Genomic DNA, 19,912 nt, shown 5'->3' on the forward strand with positions numbered 1-19,912 from the left:
GACGTGCGGCATGTCGTGCGAGCTTTTGCAAATGGCACAGCCTCTCTCGCTCCTTATTTTTCATATTCTCATTGGTTCCATACCTGATATGTGTAACCATATGTAATCATTATATGTTCGCGGGTTAATTAAGCGGATTTATCATGAGCGAGACGGTACCGGTGATAAATTAACATCGCGGAAGAAAAAAACTTGTTTATTTATTTTTTTTTTTCAATCTGTTGTACAACTGAATTTGTTGTTTAATCGGTATTATAGGCTGGCGATGAGGGAAAATCTTTATCGAGGGTTCAGGGGAGGCTGGGGAGGCTGGGGAGGCTGGGGAGGCTGGGGGGTCAGTGGGAATCGGTCAATACGGAAGACCGGGGCATTCTCTGGTTACAGACGATGAGAAAAATCGCTCGATGAGCGAATTGAGGCCCTGGGGATTTAATATATATGATATAACATGTGTGTTGCCGAAATCTGGACTTACAACCCAGAAAACAAAACCTGCCCTGCAGGTTTCACCGAGGGCTCGTATTACCAGTGGTTTCCCTGGAAATACCTGTGGCGCCCTCTCGATCTGTCTGTCCCACATGCGCAGTAGATCAGTCGTACCCAATTGTCGGTTTATTGCATGCTCTTGACATTGTAGTAAAATGAATCCATCGGTTGGAGAAAATACGAAGGGTTTTGACACTTCTCCGTTTTTTTTAGTGGGTCGTAAGAATAAAAATACCATCTGTCTCGGGGATGGTGTGCATTCTCCTCTCAAGTCGTCTCGACTTTATAACACTTAAACTGACTCTTTTTAACGCCTCAAATAGATCCTAACTGAGAAGACCCAACCACGCATTTTTCTCACATTTTTAAATTGAGATTCTCTAATAACACTGAGGAACCAATTAAAGCTTGAGTTGTGGATAAAAATAATTAGTGCCTTTGTTTGGATCCAACCCTCCTGGAGGACGATTTACCAATTTATCACCAACAAAAGATGTCGTGTATTCATCAGGTGACTCGTTCACTGGTTGCATATCATTGTTTAAAATTAGCAATGACTCGTTTATTTCTCATAGCAGCAAGTCTCTCTGTTTTTATAAATTACCAATGCCTCAGAAACATGTCTATATCAGTTTCCAATTGGAAACCCAGACTAGTGACGTGTACAGGGGCAATGAATTCGGATTATCCATGGGCTGTTGCCCAGGGGTTTTTCGGAAAGTGGGCAAGAAAGCGAGAGGATTGTTTTCCATAAATTTATAACGGGGGAGTTAATTCGTGGCTTGGCCAAGTCAGAGCTGACACTTGGAGGGAAAAGAGGGACAAAGTTTTGGGTGGCAATGAGAATACGCATGAATAAAAGAGGTCCTTCTCTCAGCTCGGGATATCCAACTGTCCTACAGGGGATGGATGAAGGGTGGCCCACCCTTCCATCAATCTATACCCTCTCGTGTAAATATACGGTGTCCCAAGTCCTGTGTAGTGTTAAACCCAAAGTGCATACATCTGTAGACACTATCGATGAAAATCTCACGCATTATGAAATTCTGATAGACATCTACAAGTGGCAGTGACGCTGCTGAAAAATATATTAAATAAATTGTACTGTGTTACAGCTGTTGGTGAGTGGAGGGCAGCCAACAACCGCGACATCACCAGCAATGTCGTCAGTTGGTGCACTGAGTCCTGGTGCACTGTCACCATCATCAACGGCAACAACAACGACGGGAGCAGCACCGGGTACATCGGGGGGTGCAACAACCCCCGTTGGTGGATCCGGATGTTGTGAGAATGGTAGACCAATGATGACAGATCCTGTAACTGGTCAGACTGTGTGCTCGTGTCAGTATGACACTGCTAGACTTGCCCTGGGTGCCTATCCACGATTAGCACCGACTGCCACTTCCTACTCGTCGTATCCCACGCCCACACCATCAGCCACGGATCAGGGACCCTATCCCAGCATCGGAATGGACAGCTCGGCATTCTATTCGCCTCTAGTAAGTTTCCATCAATTGCTAAAATTCCATGGCTTTTCCTTTTCTCATTCTCATTTTTAACCGCCTGGTGCATGTTGTGGGAAACGAAAGACCATACGATTGCCGTGAAAGAGTGGCGAGAGAACTCCAGGAGCCAATTAAATTTGAATTCATCGGCATAATTATACTAATTGGTTGCTTTTAGGCGTTGTCGATTAATTTATCCCAGCGGGATACCGTGATTCCTCTGAATTCCAATGTTTTTCTTAACTAAAAATTTAATAATTCCCCTGCGTCGAGCTCTTTTAACAGATTTATTTGCTACCACGGTAGAGAGGGAACGCGACGTGTCTCTCGCGCCTCCATTCCGTGGGGATATCTTTTGATGTCTGCCGGTGTAATAATAAGATCGGTATCTCTGAATTCTCCGATAAAAATTTTCATTTCTTCAGGGTTGGGAGGGGGGGGCCTTCTTTTTTTTATCACCACTCTGCTGATTATCATCGGCTACGCCAATTTTGATTTACCTATTTTCGTTTGTTTGCTTTAACTGAAATTGATAAAGCTGTTGCGTAATTTCGAGTAATTTTCAGATGATAGTGGAAAGAAATGGGGGGAGAAAATTGGCTAGGTGATAATTATACAACTCCTAGTATGAAAATTGTTGAAAATTAAATGGGACACCTTCAAAACAAGTATTTCAGGCGATATTGTCATCAATGTTGTGGACGATATTTAACCGTTATCGGTTGTAATTATCTCACTACAATTTTTCGATATTATTTCTAAGCATTTACTGATGCACGTTACCTCAACGATGCGGTAATACCAGTGTTTTGCTTTTGACGTGTCATTTTGAAATACATATCAATTGTTTCGTTAGTAGCAAACATGATGTATCTCGATAAGAAAATCTCAGGTTATTCCCACATTATTAAATTCCCATGAGAATGGAAAATCCTCAAAGTCTACGTCGACTGCGTTGAGTATTGTTTTCTCATGGGGCTAGATGAGTTTATGGAATCGATTCGGGGGGCATTGGACGAGGTGAGAACCGGAGGTGGATGAAAATCCATTGCCATTGGCCCAGGATGAGGCAGAAGGGTATGCGAAATTCAACCTAGAGGGAATCTCACCCAATGGATTGGTCCTGCTCCAATGGACACCTCTTTCCTGTCCTAACCCTCAATTGATTGCATAATTAAATCAATATTTACCTCATTCAAAAAAATTCCTCTTCAATCCAACCAACGGAACAATTTATCTAATCCGAGAATAGTAAATAATAATTTATCTAGTTTGAATTTTTTAATAAACAAACAACCGAATCATGAGCTGCGGTCCCTGGGATCTGGAAATAGTATTTCTCGGTTGTAATAACTAGTCTAATTAAAAAAAACGTGTGAACCATCGTCGCTAAGAGCCAATCCCACCGCATTTTCCCGGTAATACACGACATCCCCGACATTTATCGACAATGAAAATCGAAATGCCACTCGACACGTACCTCGAGCGCGTGCTGTCCTCGCAGAGCGTTTCAACTTTTTCCCCATTTTTTTTTTCCCTCTTCTTCAATATTTTTATTCCATTGATTCTTATCACATGTGAACGCGAAGCTCGCTCAGTCCTCCGTTCCATACGATAATTCAAGTACATACTCGGAGGTAGTTAGCATCGTCCGTTATTTAGCATCACGTGTGCAGGTTTTTTTTTTTTGCCATCGGCCATGTCCGTCCCGCACGCGAGACGATTATAAAGCCCAAGAGAATTGAGTCGGTATTGCTGAATTTTTTTTTTTTTTTCATCAAGCACGAAGACTCATTAATTCATTATTTCGACTGCACTCATTCTCCCGTCACTTATTCATCCCATTTTTTAAAACCATAATGTCATTCCGGTGATAACCTTTTTTCCCCAATTGTTCGGTTGGTCATGAGGAGGGGAACAGCACGTGCTGGAAATGCGACTGGAAATTCCGAATAAGTAGAAAAGAAGGTAGGGGTCCCACGCAGTTGAACCCATCGTTTTCAACGAAAGCGTTATAAGAATGTAATAAGAGCTGGATTAGCATTGAATGAAATGGGCGGTGCGACGGCAATAAGGGCAATAAGCACGAGTGGAAGCAGAAGTCCTTATATACAAACAGGAACGCACACGGTGGTCCACGAGTCGGGATACCTTTTTTTCCATCTCCCTCTTTATTCTTCTCTCCACCTCTCATCCTCATCGTTTTCATCCTCTCAATCCACCCAATCCACCCAATCCTCTCTATCCTCTCATCCTCGTCCCTCCACTGGCCAATCCCCATTGTTTCCATCCTCCTCCAACTATCGTACTCACCTCTTTCATAAACTTTGACGCAACTCGCATACTTGCCCTAGAGACTACGGCTTCATCACCCGCGTTATCGCATCTCCCGAGTTAATTCAATTATCGTAGAACCATTGACAATATCAGTTGGCACGACTAAACGAACATCCACTCATTTATTTTTTTTCTTTTGTCGTTTTTTTATGTGATCTGAATGTATTTATGCGAGGGGAGGAGAAGACCGCGTCGTGACACTGGTGGAGCCCTGAGGACGAGGTTCATATCCCCGATGGGGACCACCCGTTGTTTGACGTCGTAAAAAGGCGACGAGTGGTCCTCTGGGTTGAGATCTCCTCTAGGAGATCCATCTGCCGTTTTCACCGCAACGTGAAATTCCTCTTATGGTGGAATTAAAGCACCCGGAAGGGCGAGAGTGGTTGTTAAATAAAAATAAGGACCTGGGGAATGGGAATTAAGGAATTAGAGCGACGACGTAAGCGGGAGGTGAAATACGAAACGCACTGGCGCCAGAAACTCAGACCTGACCGACTAATAATATCCCATTGTGTGAATACCATTAGTCCACTGGGGTATTAGTGGGTCCCCTCTGTCCTCCGACTTTCAACTCGTTCAAGTCAACGTGTGGATTAATCTTGGTGGATTTTTTTATTCTTATTTTTTTCAGGGAAATCCTTATGGTTTGAAGGATGCCACGGGAATGGGGATGACAGCGGACATGGGGGCAGCGTGGGGAACTGCTGCACTTCAACCAGCAGCCACTGGGTACTATCCCTATGACCCAACGCTAGCAGCTTATGGGTATGTACAATGGCTTTTAATTCTAATGAATGAACTTATTGTTCTCGTTGAATTATTTATTTTCCACATTATCCCCGGAATGCTTGGTCAATCCTTAGATAATTAGAGGTGTAAATCACGTGGAAGGTACACTGCTATCTTTTTATTCCCTGAATAAATAAAATATAATGGTAATAATAAGGTAATATTAATAATGAATTAAATAAATAAAATAACAATTAATATCAAGATGAATTTAAGGCAGACGAAAGATGAGAGTAGAGGTAAAACAGCGAAATTTATTTGAATCACTTGATAAATTATTGGGCCATTGGTCAGCCGACGGATGAATCGTAGAGTAGAAAGCTTTGATTGATTGACATTATTATTACTCAGAGCCCAGTAATGTTGAGTCTCAAATTTGATTTCAACTGCTTAAACGGAATCCCATAATCTTCGATATCCTCGCTCGCCTCCTGGAGCGATAGCGTCTCCAGGGCGTGCGTTTTCACGGTATTTTTCACAGAGAAATGGGTATATACGCACGATGAAAAAAAAAAAGGTCGGCTGGTTCCCTCTCGAGAGTGACTAAAGTGGGGATTTCCAAGGGAGCCCTCGTAACGAGATTCTCCATGTCTCGCTTGGAGAGGCAAAACCCCACACCCACGAGGTGTTTTCCCACCACTATACCTATATATCCCCGAGTGAGAAAAAAAAAGAAAGGAAACCAAGATACGAAGAGATCTGAAGTGGAATCCGAGGAAGAGCCCATTGAATTCCCCGAATCAAAGATTCCCCTTCTTTTTTATCTGGCAAAATGATTCCACTTGGGTCTTTGTCCTTGCTCATATACAAGAGGAGGTCGACAACTGGTTGAAATGACACCGGTGCAGTACCCGAGTACATACAAAATGGCTGGTAGTCGTCGGTGGGCGTACGTAATGGTGGCACAAGGGGGGTCTCTATTCCCTCACTATAACCTCACTCACTCTGACTAACGCCAGTTGGGCTATGCTGCCTGGGGGTATATCAAGTGAGTGCGAGTCGAGTGAGTTTATTGATTGGCTTCCTCCCCGGGGTTCGCTACTCTCTACTCTCTGCTTTTCTGTCTCCCTCTATCCACCTCTATTCACCTTCATCTACAATCCACCGCCAGTGGAGAGTCACCATCCACACACTTCCAAGCTGCCAGCTCCCACAGGTGCTCTACTTGCTTGCCAACCCCTCGTGTGTTCACCACTCCGGTTTCCTCATCCTCCACCTCTTCCACCTCCTCCACCTCTTCCACCTCTTCCACCTCTTCCACCTCTTCCACCTCCTCCACCTCTTCCACCTCCTCCATCTCCTCCACCTCCTCCACCTCTTCCACCTCTTCCACCTCCTCCATCTCCTCCACCTCCTCCACCTCCTCCACCTCCTCCACCTCCTTCATAGCCCAAAAATATACGCGTATATGTGGGGATACGTTAGGGATACGTTGGGGATACATTGGGGATACGTTGGGGATACGTTGAGGATACGTTTGATAGGACTACCACCATCTTTCTCCCTCTGTCCTACAACAACACAGACACAAAGTCCATTGTTTATCGTTGAAATTCACCCCTCGTCCCTCATCCAACACAACCAAGAAGAGACTCAGCCCGTTCTCTGGTGCGAGCCACTATTAATTTACTTGCTTAATAATACCCCGCGTGGAGTGCGAGGCCTTCCTCCACTTCATCCATTCACCTCATCCAGCCTCTCTAGCACTCACCACTTTTGCTTTTGGCCTTCTCTTTGTGATACTCAGCCACACCAACAGACCAGAGAGGGACAACTCGTTCAACTCCTGCTACCACCATTGTTTCACGTCTGAATCACAAAAGTTTTACCAAAGCCCCGGTATCTACCACTTCAGTGACCATCCTCCAGGCTAAATTTTTACTTCATTCAAGGCCGTATGTTTCATACAGTTTAGTTATTTCAATTTTATTGTATTGAGGGGACAATAACAGTGAAAACCCCTTCACTGTTGCCTCGAGGCTATCGGGCTGTATTTCGTGGGTGTGGGAGCGAGGGCTCTTTTTTATTTTCTTCACTTTTTCCAACTTGTTTTCACTTTTCTGATGGTCCACCCGTCACCCCCCAGGTCTTTTTTCAAGCTCACCCTATTTTCGGCTCGCTCTCAAGTTTTTTGAGGATAGATAAAATTCCTCAAAGGATTGCTTGAGCTCAGTATCCCCTGGGGATATTCAATCTGAATTTGAATAAATGATTGTCGGTACGATGCTGATACCAGGGGGCTTGCTGGTCGTAGCTTTTGAATGCCTTCATGGGGAGATTGTAATTACGCGGGTTCTGCCAATATTGGTTAACCTTTCGAGGTTGACGCCACCATATGCAAAGCCCCTAATGAGTCGGCTCGAGTGGTCGATCCTCTCACCATCCTAGTATTACCCTTCTCTTCATCCTCTTCACTCTCATGTTCCAGAGCATCGTTATTGCCCATCCAACGTATCCAGTCATCTCTGGAACGGGAATTTTTTGCATTCAACAAAATGAGAGAACCTCGCTACCTTGTACCCCAGTGCAGCGAATCGTTCTGTATCCCAGTTAATTTTTTTTTTCCCTCGACGACCTTTTCTGCAAAACGGGAGCCGTTTCATTCGATTTTGCACTCACGGAATCATGACCCTTCTCTCTAGAATCGCTTTTTGGTTTGGATGTGAGTACTGGCGATATTGAAAATACCCTCGGGGGCTAAATTCAGAGCGGTTAACTTTTGTTTAAGAGCTGGACGGTCGATAATGTTTTGCTGGTTATGTCGATGGGAAATTTTATGCCGAGGGGCGAAAATCACCTCTTGATGCTGCAGTTGCACAGGTTGAACTGGAAATTTTAGCATAAAATAGTATTTAGAATGGATGGACGAGCGGGGGGTTGAGGGTACAGGCTGGTTTTCCGTGTTTCTACATGAAAAAATAATATTAATTGATGTGATATACATGCAGATGGAACAATCGTGACGATGCAGTCCAACGATTCTTCTCTCTGGCACGCAATGCCTCTTGTTATGCAAATAGAAGCCGTGGGTGGAGATATAATGACACTTGGGGAGATATGTGGACTTGTAGATGATCAACGGATTTAAATTGAAATTAAAATTCAATGGATTAGCTGTTTTTATTGTTGTTTTTTTATTCAGCTTGCGGGGGTTTTGGGTTTATAATGAATTGAGTTTTGTCAATGGCATGAGATCATGAGGTGATTTTCCTTGTCATGACGAACTCGTCGAATTTCTGAAAAAACATTTCTCCAGGTCCTTCGGTAAAATACACACAATGGCGTCAATCGATCTTCTGACGCGCATTTCATGCCTCTTTCTTCAGCGTCTTCTTTCCCACAATTTTTTTTCTCCTCCAGAGAGGAAACTCGCGCGGTTTTATTGGAAAGGAACAGAAGCTCCGACGCGGCCGCCTTTCCCTTGTCTGGGGAGGGAGTTTAATAGAGGGTGAAAACCGCCTCCCACTTTCTTTCGCCTCCCCCTTGTCGAGTTTTCTCGTGCTTTTCCGTCCACGGGTTGTGGAGCCCAGACAATTCCACTCCTGTTGGCTTTTTTTTTTCACTGGTTTCTTTTTTTTCCGTCCTGGCCAAGTCATCAAGCAATCTCTCGGACAAGCGCCACTCTCTGGAAGGGGCACCAGTAATTCCTCTGTTTGCGGGACGGAAGTGGCAAACTAATCGTCGACTCGGCTATTTGATTTACCCTCTTCAATTTTTTTTTTATACCCGAGTTTTCTCGTTTTTTTATCACCCTCCATGAATATTTCTCTCGGTACCTCTCAAGTTTTTATCGTCTAACAGAGGTGCGACAGATGTTTGAGAGAAATTTGTAATCATAAGTTTTCGAATTAAAATTCTCAAACTGAATAATCCGATAATTTTCATAATGATAAAATAAATAAAACGCTCTGGCTTTAATTAATTGTAATAAAGCCTCGAGTAGATGCGGCTCTTCATGTCCAGGTAGTGGCAGTTCTGGGGCATCTCGAGCAAAAAATATCTCTTTACAGAAAATAGGATGAGCCCTCATGAATAACTCTGGAAAGCCCAATAAAATGAGACATAGTTTTATGATTTCAATTATTCCGCGCAATTGGTTAAAATGGAGGGAGGAAAAGAAGAGAAAAAATTGAATTAGGGAGAGAGGTAATTCTATAGTTGACAGTGTGGGTCGTTGCACCCTCATGAGGCTACTCGAGCGACCCTACAAAATCTTGGATGGGTATTTTAGCTTGCACTAGCCTTCACTGGAGAGTATATACAACGTTAGGTATAATAGAGTGAGGGTTGAGGGTTTGAAGGGAGAGGGTGGGGAATCGATCGAATCGCCATTACGACGAGAGTGAGTGCCAGCCTCGATGGAATCACGGCTCTATACCACCACAGCACCGCAGGGTGTTTTATTCGTCGTATATATTTGCCGGTGTATCACCCTCTGTATTCCCCTCTTATAGGAGGATGTCGCATCTCCAAGGGCTGTAGAACAGGGCGTATTTCGATACATTGCGAGTATCTGGGGGTGCAAGTGAGAGGTTAGAGACTACACGAGTCCCCAGACTTTTCCAAATCCTTGGGGAATCGTACGGTGAAGAATCCATGAGAGTCGGAAGGGCCGCCAAAACAGATGGGAATAAATCATCCCGGAAAAGTGACTGTGCGCACGGTTACCTAATGGTTTCAGGGGTAATATTATTATTGAATAAAATTTTAAGTCGACACCGATTATAGATATTTTTTATCGATTGTTTAAAAAATTATTTTTGCCAATTAATCGAACCTTCAACCGATTTATTCGCCTCTCCCATTTATTCCTTTCTCATAAAAATATCGCATAAATAATCAACCGGTTTATCGTATTTTCGGCTGTGGAGAACATGTCAATTACATTGTTAACAAAAATTATCCGACAAAAGGTAAAGTTTAACCACCGATAATCAGTATATTGAAAACCGGTTGGCGTAATGAGGGGTTTGGAAGACAAACGAGACACCGTTGACAAGTTTCTATTTAACACTGTAATAAAAAAAAGTACGATAAAAAAAAGAATGAACAATTTATGTGTTAAAACATTTAAATAAAATATTCCGGTTGTCCTTTCCAGTTATGGGGCTGGTTACGACCTGGCAGCTCGTCGAAAGAACGCAACGAGAGAATCAACGGCGACCCTAAAAGCCTGGTTAAACGAGCACAAGAAGAATCCGTATCCAACAAAGGGTGAAAAAATAATGCTCGCTATAATAACAAAAATGACACTGACCCAAGTATCAACGTGGTTTGCAAATGCAAGAAGAAGACTCAAGAAGGAGAATAAAATGACGTGGGAGCCGAAGAATAAAACCGACGACGACGATGACGCTGTTCTATCTGATTCAGAAGACAACAAGGACAAGGACGACATGAGCAGTGACAATCGAGTCGACAGAGTTGGTGACGATGCACGACGAAGTTTGGAGGATAATGGTAAGTTAATTAAACTCCCCCAGGGTACAATTCAAATGTATACGTGAAGCCGCTAATGGTGGAAAAAAAAAGATGAGCCAATTTTCAGTGCTGGAAAGTCCAAAGTTGGAAAGCCACAGTCCAATCTCCGTCTCCCACACGGAAATTCCAAATTTGCAATGAATTTGGGGTCTCCAGTGGAGGACAGCTAGGTCCTTTAGTTCTCGGGTGTATCGCAGAGGCGGACATAATGGTTCACATGTGGGTAAACACAGTGACGGGTTGCGGGTTGCCGCGCGAAGAGATTAATGGCCTTTGGGTTTGCTTCTAACCCCTTTGCGTTTCCACTCCCTCTCTCGGTTTATATACACCCCGTACTCCCCCTTACCCAGCAACTCACTTCCGTTGGTCATCCTGGGCAACTGGAGGTAGTGTGGTGGGCTATAACATGAGACACGTCCAGGGGAATGTGAGAGGGTGCGGCCGTTGGGCCCTGGAGTATCCACCACGTACAACTATACAGTCAAACGGGAGAGTTCATACTCTGTGGGTTATGCATTGTCTATAGATACTTTGGCTACACTGGTTTCACCAGTGATATATCGGCACCCGCGGTGAGACGAATGGCTGAAGGGAGAAGGAGGTTCACTCTCAATGCCAAACCATTACCGCAATGCACCGCACATTCTCATTATTACCATTTTTTTTTTACCCCTCAGTAATATCGATTTTCTCTTCGTCATTTCGTTATCATTTCGTACTGGTTATGATAAATGATCTATTAATTTTTTGGGTTATTGAAATTTCATACGAGATTATAAGATTTAATTGGTATAAATTGTGCGATTAATCGGTGATAAAGTGGGTGGGGTCAAAAGTTAAAGAGCCACTTGTGGACTCTGGGAGTATCTGTTTAGTTGGGCCATAAGGTTCCCTTTTATAAGGGTCTGGGAGTTTGAAATCTACCCCTCGATGAAAGAGCCCACAAAACTCTTTGGCCAATCGTCTCTCTTCTACGCACTTTATTGAGCGATAGTGGTGAGTAACAGAGACAGTTGATAACTTGGCCACAGTGAGTATGCGCTTTGGGGAATTATCGCTTGACGAGCCATCAACTAAACCCCCTCTGCTAACTCATTCGAAGCTCTTAATGAAATTCTCACCCCTGACTGACTAGCTGGCTGGACGCCCTGCCAGACGGACGGGACGGCTCTTTTTCAGAGTGCAAGGGGCGCCAAGGGATATAAAAGAAGCTGCAAAAAACACTAAAAGAGGGAGAGAAAGGGAGAGAAAGGGAGAGAAAGGGAGAGAAAGGGAGAGAAAAAGATCCACCATCCCGAGGGGATGCGAAATCTCTCGCGCTCCCCAAAGTGGTTGCAGGCTTCGCTCCCCCTTTTTTTCACAGCATCCCTTACGGCTTAACTCTACGAGGGCAAGAGAAACCATCTCTCCCACTCACCTCCCTATTTTTCCACTCACACTTGTCCACCCTCTTCGTCTACCAAGTACATTTTTTTCCCACTCCTTCAGGGCATACTGCTCTTTTTGACGCTTCCAGCATCACCATTGCTTTACCCTCCAATGACACGCATACGCGCCTCTCGCTTTCACACCAGGGACTATAAACCATTAACGGCAATATTGCCACGCGGTAGCTTCACGAGGCACTACCCCAAACCCTCCACCCTCATATCCAATAATTAACGAGCCTGGGGATTTTGGCTTATCGTTTCCCCCCTGTCTCAATATACTGTGTACAGAGTGTATCTCGAGATTTTCAAGAGGGGGTCGACAAGTCGATCGTTGTGTCGATACATGTTAAAGCCCTCTATGACACGCGTCACTTGATGTTTTTCCTTTTTTTTTTCATTATTGAATTTAGAACCCATGAGGCATGTGAAGGCTGAGCACATGCAGCACGACAAGGATCTTGAGGATGATGACGATCTGGATCTTGAGGATGATCCAAGGAGCCGAGAGATGTCGTTTCACCATATGCCACAGCATCACCACAGCCACCACCATCAGGGCTACATAAATGAGGATCATCTCAAGGACGAGGTGGTGAAGACTGATTGTCAAGCAGGTGGTGTACCAATACCAGCGACAAAGCCCAAAATCTGGTCTCTCGCTGATACGGCTGCTTGTAAAACACCACCACCACCATCCCATCCCCATCACCAGGCGTACCTCAATCACCAGCAGCACTACGGCCATCAGTCCCAGGGTCATCCGCAGCAGACAGGACAGCATCACCTGTCGAGCCAGTCGCATCATCAACACTCACAGCAACCGTGGTTGGGCACCGGTGGTGGCGGTGGTCTCGGTAATTTCGCCCTACCCTCTGCTGCCTCGATGAGCCCATCATCAGCAGCAACAGCGCCATACTCAAACGCCGTAACGAGATACGGTGGCTTTCTGAGTTCGTCATCGGGTGGTCAACTCCACTACAATCCAAATTCATCATCGGGCTCGACATCAAGTGCATCATCATCGGCAGCTGCGGGGTTTCCCGAGGTTGGCACGGACACGCCACCCCAAACACCACCCAATATGAAGGTGACAACACCGAACGGCGTGATCCAGGGTCCACCGGGAGCTTATTGCCCTGGTGGCAGCACCACAGCCAGTAGCAATGGAACAAACAGTCATTATTCTGGTGGATTGGCTGCAAGCAGTGGCTACTTATCATCGAGCTCTGGATCAGCCAGCAGTGCATCATCATTCGGTGCTCGCCTCCAGAGCTCACCACACAAGGACTTCACCTCTGGCAATCAGACATCCGTTCTTCATCAGCAAACAACCGCCAGTCTTCCTCCCACCGAGGCCACCACCGCGTTCAAGCCCTTCTACAAAGGGTAAGTGTCAATAAATAATTCAACGGTTGAACCCTTTCATTATCCCTCATTAATTACAGATCCCAGTCTATGGCCAGTGGTTTCGTATCGCCCGTTTAGACAGCACTCCATGAATCTCCAGTTCGCTATCACCATTCGTCGTTATTCAGGTGAGTTTATCGCAAAGTTATCAAATACCCCATATTTATACGACTCAACCTGGCATAATCACTGACGGCTCCGACTATTAAATGCAAAATACCAATTTACTTTTTACTCGATACAAATTAGCCGGATTTGATTCATAACCCGTGCACGCGCCAAACTCATAAATTAATGTCACCAATCATAACTAACGATTCAACTCGACAAAACAACAACTCAACTAGAATTCAACAATTTCTCTCAGGCAGATAAGAAACAATGACAGTAATAGATCGAATACAAGATTCCATTATGCAAGATTAAAATCATGCTCTCTGCCCGAAAATAAAATCCCTAGACACACCTTTTCACTCGGACAATTGATAATAAAACATTAATATCCACGGAGGATTGTGGAATTGTCAGTTGAAAATGGTCGATGGTTCTAACTCATCATGAGAATAATAATGATGAAAAAAACGGGTTTGATATTGAGTAGCGTGTGGCCAAAGGCAGCATCTCTCTCCAACATATCGAAGAGCTGAGAGTGCTATCGCCACCTCAGTGACAGTGACAAATGAACCGAGATTTTGATCAGTGAATGGAATCACTGGACTCTCTCCGCGTAGCTGTTTCCCGAGGCAGTGAATTTCTCTAGGAAAGATCTCCTAGTAACCTCACTGGTGACTCGGGCACACCCCGAGCTGTCGCATTTAGTGTCAAGAAACTCATTGGATCCCTGTCACACCCACGGTGTAGAGGCCCAGAGTATAAACCCAAAGTGCAGCATAAATCAAAAGCAAGTGCTAGTTCCCACTGTTTACTGCTGTCTCATAACAGTCTCGATCTCTCTCCCTCTCGTTTTCACCCGAAAAAAAAAAAATAATAAATAATAATAATTCAATGACCATGCGGGAAATAAAACGATCGAAACGAATGGTTGAGCGTTATCTCCAACGAAAATAACGCCCAGAGCGTTTGGGAACTGTTTACTTAGCTAGAAGGAGTGAGGTCAGAAGGAAGAATAAAGGCCAGGAGAAAAAGGGAGTAGCGGAGAAGTGGTCACCACCTCGTCGAGACGTTCTTTCGGAGGCCGGGTGTTAGCGGGATGCCCTTATCTGGTGGCGATCTGATCCTAATTTATAGCCACGTCCCAAATAAACTAGTTTTCGCTGTCGTCACCTCGGCTCTCAAACGATCAGTGTGTAGAGGCCTCCGCTCAGTCTCACACCCTTTTTTTTTTCTCTTTCTCTCATCTCAGGGGCATCACAAGCCTTTTGCCTGGGCTCAGCCTCACGGTTCGCTTATTATAATGCCACTTAGCAACTCTGGCACATATGAGAGACTTTTGGGCACCATCCACCAAACAGCGGACAAGGGGGGGAAGAACTCCGCTGCCTGGTCATCCCAAAATGCTACCAGATAGCCCTGAAAAACTGCATCCAACACCCTTGTAATTGCCAATTAGCGGGTGGCTATTTAATTGCTATTTAGACTGGGTGGTGCTGAATGATGAGTCCCAACTTCTCGCAAACATCTGGACCTATCGGACGGTCTGGATATCCAGGATTGTTGGTGCAGCGATATTTATGGGACTCGTCGTCAAGCATCTGCATAAAATTTGGCCAACTTCCACCTAGTGTCTTGGCCATCTTCACTAGCACCTCAACATCGGTTAACGGTCGTCCTGGGATTTCTCAGCAGATGGCTGTCCCCTCAATAAATCCTACCGTGCGATGGAGCCTGGGATCCTCGGTATGGTGATACACAACGTGTGTACACCACCTCTGTCCCACGGATACCGTGAAAAATCTCGGGAAGAGGAATACCTGAATTCTCCGCTCTCCCTCGATTCCTCTCGCACTATTTTTAGTCTCACTTCATTTGCTCGTTTATTCTCTCCTAAAAGTTTTTGGCAAAAGATTTTTTTTATCCCTCGACTTTTGGTCCTTTGCGATCGAACGCCGAGGTCTACCTTGCTAACGGTTCGATGAACACGGCGCGTCAACGAATTACACGATTCGCCGCGCAACAAGTGGCGGACCCGTTTTTTTTTTTTTTTTTCACCTGAATAATATGGACAGAGTTCTCTACTATGAATTCGAGGCCAGCAAACCTCTCCACCGCGAGATAACAGGTTGAGGTATTTTCATCAATTTATTATGAATATTGATAACTCGTGATCGCGTGACACACGGGTTGAAGAATTTGACCTGCGATATCTGCGCTGATCGCGCGGCTTGAAATTCGAGTGTAATGCCAATCATCGGAGAAAGGAGACGAGATTAAAGATACACAAGTATCGATTACTCGCATTATGCAAAACGCTGTGGGGAAATATGTCAATTGAGACTGTGTAGTTACACCACGTACAAAACACACACGCAATAGTCTCGCAAGATCGATCGACGATGGGTGCACTTGGGGATAATTCCCGTGGCATTTCGATTGTCATGTTGAAATCAACGGGATTTTCAGTGGTACGAGCGGAACGAGGGTGGCATTTGACTGAGAGGCGGTCCGCGGTGATGGATGGATTCTCGTTAATTCTGGATAGTAAAAAAAAAGCCAAATGAGTCCGTAAAAAAAACAGAGCAACAGCGCGGAATTTATGAGCGTCCATTACACGAGATTTTTTGACAGTTTTTTTTTTACTGTTGTTCGGAAAAATGTATATAATAATAGCGACGCTGAAGACGCAGCTATAGCCTGATCTATGAATATTAAAGCGACAGCGAAGGCGTCGGGACGTCACCACGGGTAAACCGATACGACCCCATCTCTCCTGTTCGCAGTCTCGGATCTCCCCGAGGCGACGGGCATTCATTGCCAGACCCACAGCCCGATCTACCGGAGGCCCTGTAATAGACATGGCGAAATGGGTATGATATTTCTCCGCGTCCGAGTCGATCTCCTCTCCAAATATTTTCGTTAGAGAATTATTCTTCTACGCGGAGAGAAAAATACCGGAAGATCTTCGGTAAAAATTTCTGGTTCAAACGTAAAGGTAGAGCGAACGGCAAATTCGGAAAAATTACTACACATTACTACAATTACGATTACGTAACTACGAAACTACCAGGAAACAGTAGCTTTTACTCATGAAATATATATAATAAAAAATTCATAACGGTTCAACAATTTTTTTTAAATTTGACAGAATGACTTGTCTCCAGATCTTTTATGGTAATTTCCGTGAACTTTTCTCATCGTAGATTAAAAACAAGTAATCATGGTGGTTAATAGCATTACAATCCCCCCCTCTCTAATTCGAAATCTGAAATGATTACCCTCAGGTTATCAGGCATCGTGTCCCTCGGAATATGGTAATTACTTGAAGAGGGACTGCGTAAACATATCTCGACGACCGCCTATCCTGGCATCCGGACGCGTAAGTGCTCTAGTAACAAGCAGTTACATCTTACAAACGTTTGGATCGGGCGTTGTCGGGGCGACAAAGTTAACCATCGTTGGCCTTTCAGCTGAAAAACCGGTCTTACCTGGTCTCCCTCTTAAAAATCAACCACAAGAGAGGGTGTAAGGGATTTTATATCCACGAACTGCCGTAATTGCAAATCGAGACGCGCGCGCGTGACACTCACGATCTTACCTCTCGATACTGAATATTAATCACTTGCTCCACCGCTCTGTTCAACTCAAACCTGACTCTCGATAATTCGTTTGGACTCTCGTTTGCATGATCAAGGGAAATAACAAATGTCCAAGTTTATCCGTTATTTATCCTCACAACATTTGTAATATTTGTGATAACGAGAATATATTTAATTCCACGACTAATTTGAATGCTATTTTTTTAATCTGTTACAGAATATTTTGAGATATCAACACATGGATATTACCGATCAATAGTCCAACCCGTGTCCCATAAATCGCTGTAATAAAATATCCAGGAGAAAAGAGTCATTGGAATAAGGAGTACAAGGGGAGACTGAATAAAACTGTTGATGAGGAAAAAAAAAATGATAAGAGGAAAAACGGTGATAGATTGTGGTGTGAGATGAAGGGAAGAGTATCACGACCTCTGAGGCACCATAAATCGTTTGGTAGCTGTTGGATGCTGTTGGATGCTGTTGGATGCTGAACATCCAGTGAGACTTCCACGGTGGAGGCGAAAGGCTGAAGAGGGATTAGAACGAGAAGGGGATTAGAAGGAGGGGACATGAAATCCAGAAAAACTAAGTGCAGAGCGTCTTATGGATACGTGCCAGTGGTGAAGGTGCTGCAGTGCATTTTCAAACGACGTAACAAGCAAGAGCTATTCCTCGAGGGGTTGTTGCAACGTACACCCAGCACACGAGCACAAGAAGAGGAATTCGATGATGGAAAATTAAAGAGAGGAGTGGATTGGTGAGATGGACGAGAGGGGTGAGAGGGGTTTACGAAAAAAAAAAGGAGATTTATTGTCGGGCAAAGTGCAAATAGCACCCGCGACGAGAACTTGGTTTCCAATCGCTGGGCGGTCGCAAGGATTATATAAATATTAATTTTAATTGAAGATACTTCACTGTGTATAGATACTTAATAAAGAGAGTTGGAATCGTACCTTACGACCGCGGCAGCTATCGCTTTACCTTAACCCTATTCTACTTGTTAGAGGATTAATTAGAACAGCTGGAAAATTCATAAAAAATCCACATGCAGGACAGTCACAGTTAGACAGAAAAATGGACACTTAGAGTTGATATGTCGTTATTAATCGCCAGGAGGTTATGGGATGGGGAAAAATTAACGTCACATTTTGATTAATTGTTTATCACGCGTGAGTGAGGAGAGAAATGCGATATTAAATTAAACGTATTCTAGCCCCGTAGTAGCTTAAGGCATGTACTCCGAGGGTTATCATGGCGCGTCGCCGCCCACGTGGTTTTTCCCCCGCACCTCTCTGGACACGCTATGCATATATTAATATGGAGTAAATATACGTGCCAGTGATTACGAATGGCCGTGTGAGCCGTATGGGAATTAAAAGAGGCCACGGTAGAAATTGAAAAAAATATGAATTTGAATAATAAGGCTGGGATGAGGGATTAAGGGGTAAATTTATATTGATCAGGCATTGGCGCCCTGCGTCGTGTTCACGCAGACTCGAGGACGTTTATCGATTAGTTTTGTGCTGAATCATATTTAAAAGAGTATGGAGATGAATATGATTAAATGATTCTGTACTCTTCGCTTATTTTCTCAATTTTATCGATGTTTTTTTTTCTTTTTTTTTATTATTTTCTCCTTTAAATCTTGTTGGTATTTTATTATGGGACGTATTTTTCGGGTGTTTGTAAATTAATGAGTAATTATGGTGTATCAGTCTTGTGATTTGGAGATGATATCAAGCCTGAAGAGTGTAAATTATTGCTTTTTATAAAAAAGAAAATGGGGAGGGCTAAAAGAGTATGACGATAAAGTTGATTTATTTGTATCTGTGATAAACGATGGAGAGAAAAAAAAGTGGAAGAGATAGTGGTTTAGGTGCTGGTGCATTCGTTCACTCGTATTGACCCAATGTACGCATAAATTATCATTACATAAACCGAATTAGTTGAATATCATTTTGTATATAATTAGGATGAAAATAAAAACGCATACGCGTGGGCGGCATGGAGAAAAGACCACATTAGCCTAGACTAGAACTGGATAGCCCTCCAAATTCAAACTCAAAAATAATAAACAAAAAAAAAAATCATTTGTGAATATTAAACTAATTAGGACGGGTCTAAGGTACAGCGTTGCAAGAGTCTTTGCTCGGTTGTTCGTACGATTGTAAATTAAACGAAGAAAAAGGCAAAAACTTGATAAGAACCTGTTTAAAAAAGCCACTGTAAATAATTTTCAATGTGAATATAGATAAAAATATAAATATACAAATAAAAATTCTATTATTATCGACATTACAACATTATATTATTATCTACTACGATTATAAATTGATATTATATTAAAAAACAAAAAAACAAAACCACCAAGACTACTCACGTGTTCATCGCCATTATTTACATAATCACCAACCAATAAATCAATAGGTCCTCGATTCTAAATCGGTGAAGGACAAGCCATGTCAAGACGGAGAACAATATGCAATAAATAAGGAACAATGGATGCTCAATGAATTTTATTGGACCACGAGGAGGAGCGGGGCCAAAGGTGAGGGGTGGGGATGACAAATGAGGGGAAGAGGGGCTTTTTCCAACATGGAGGAGGACATTTGAGGAAACATTGTGGGTGCAATATGAGCCTCTCTGAAAACACATGTGGCCAGGTAACCAAGTACAGAGGAAGAAGTTGGAGTTGGGAAAGCTTTACAACTCCTCGGTGTTGTTTTATGCAAGGCATTAAAATCAATTGCGGCATCTTTATAGA

The 19,912-nt window shown here is 43.7% G+C and overlaps 1 protein-coding gene across 2 annotated transcripts in view; it reads left to right on the top strand.

Annotated features, from left to right (window-relative positions):
• The window catches only part of LOC105273315 (homeobox protein araucan), a 36,760-nt gene extending 17,326 nt beyond the window's left edge, over positions 1 to 19,434 (top strand). For both annotated transcript variants that reach the window (XM_011315678.1, XM_011315680.1), the window contains exons 2-7: positions 1,602 to 1,985; positions 4,960 to 5,093; positions 10,219 to 10,577; positions 12,439 to 13,414; positions 13,474 to 13,563; positions 17,366 to 19,434. In XM_011315678.1, coding sequence (XP_011313980.1) covers positions 1,602 to 1,985; positions 4,960 to 5,093; positions 10,219 to 10,577; positions 12,439 to 13,414; positions 13,474 to 13,513 — 1,893 coding nt within the window. In that variant the 3' untranslated portion in view covers positions 13,514 to 13,563; positions 17,366 to 19,434. The remainder of the gene's footprint in view (positions 1 to 1,601; positions 1,986 to 4,959; positions 5,094 to 10,218; positions 10,578 to 12,438; positions 13,415 to 13,473; positions 13,564 to 17,365) is intronic.
• Positions 19,435 to 19,912: the final 478 nt, after the last annotated feature.

The sequence above is a fragment of the Fopius arisanus genome, unplaced genomic scaffold, assembly GCF_000806365.1.
Source record: "Fopius arisanus strain USDA-PBARC FA_bdor unplaced genomic scaffold, ASM80636v1 scaffold00005, whole genome shotgun sequence".
NCBI classification, from domain to species: Eukaryota; Metazoa; Arthropoda; class Insecta; order Hymenoptera; family Braconidae; genus Fopius; species Fopius arisanus.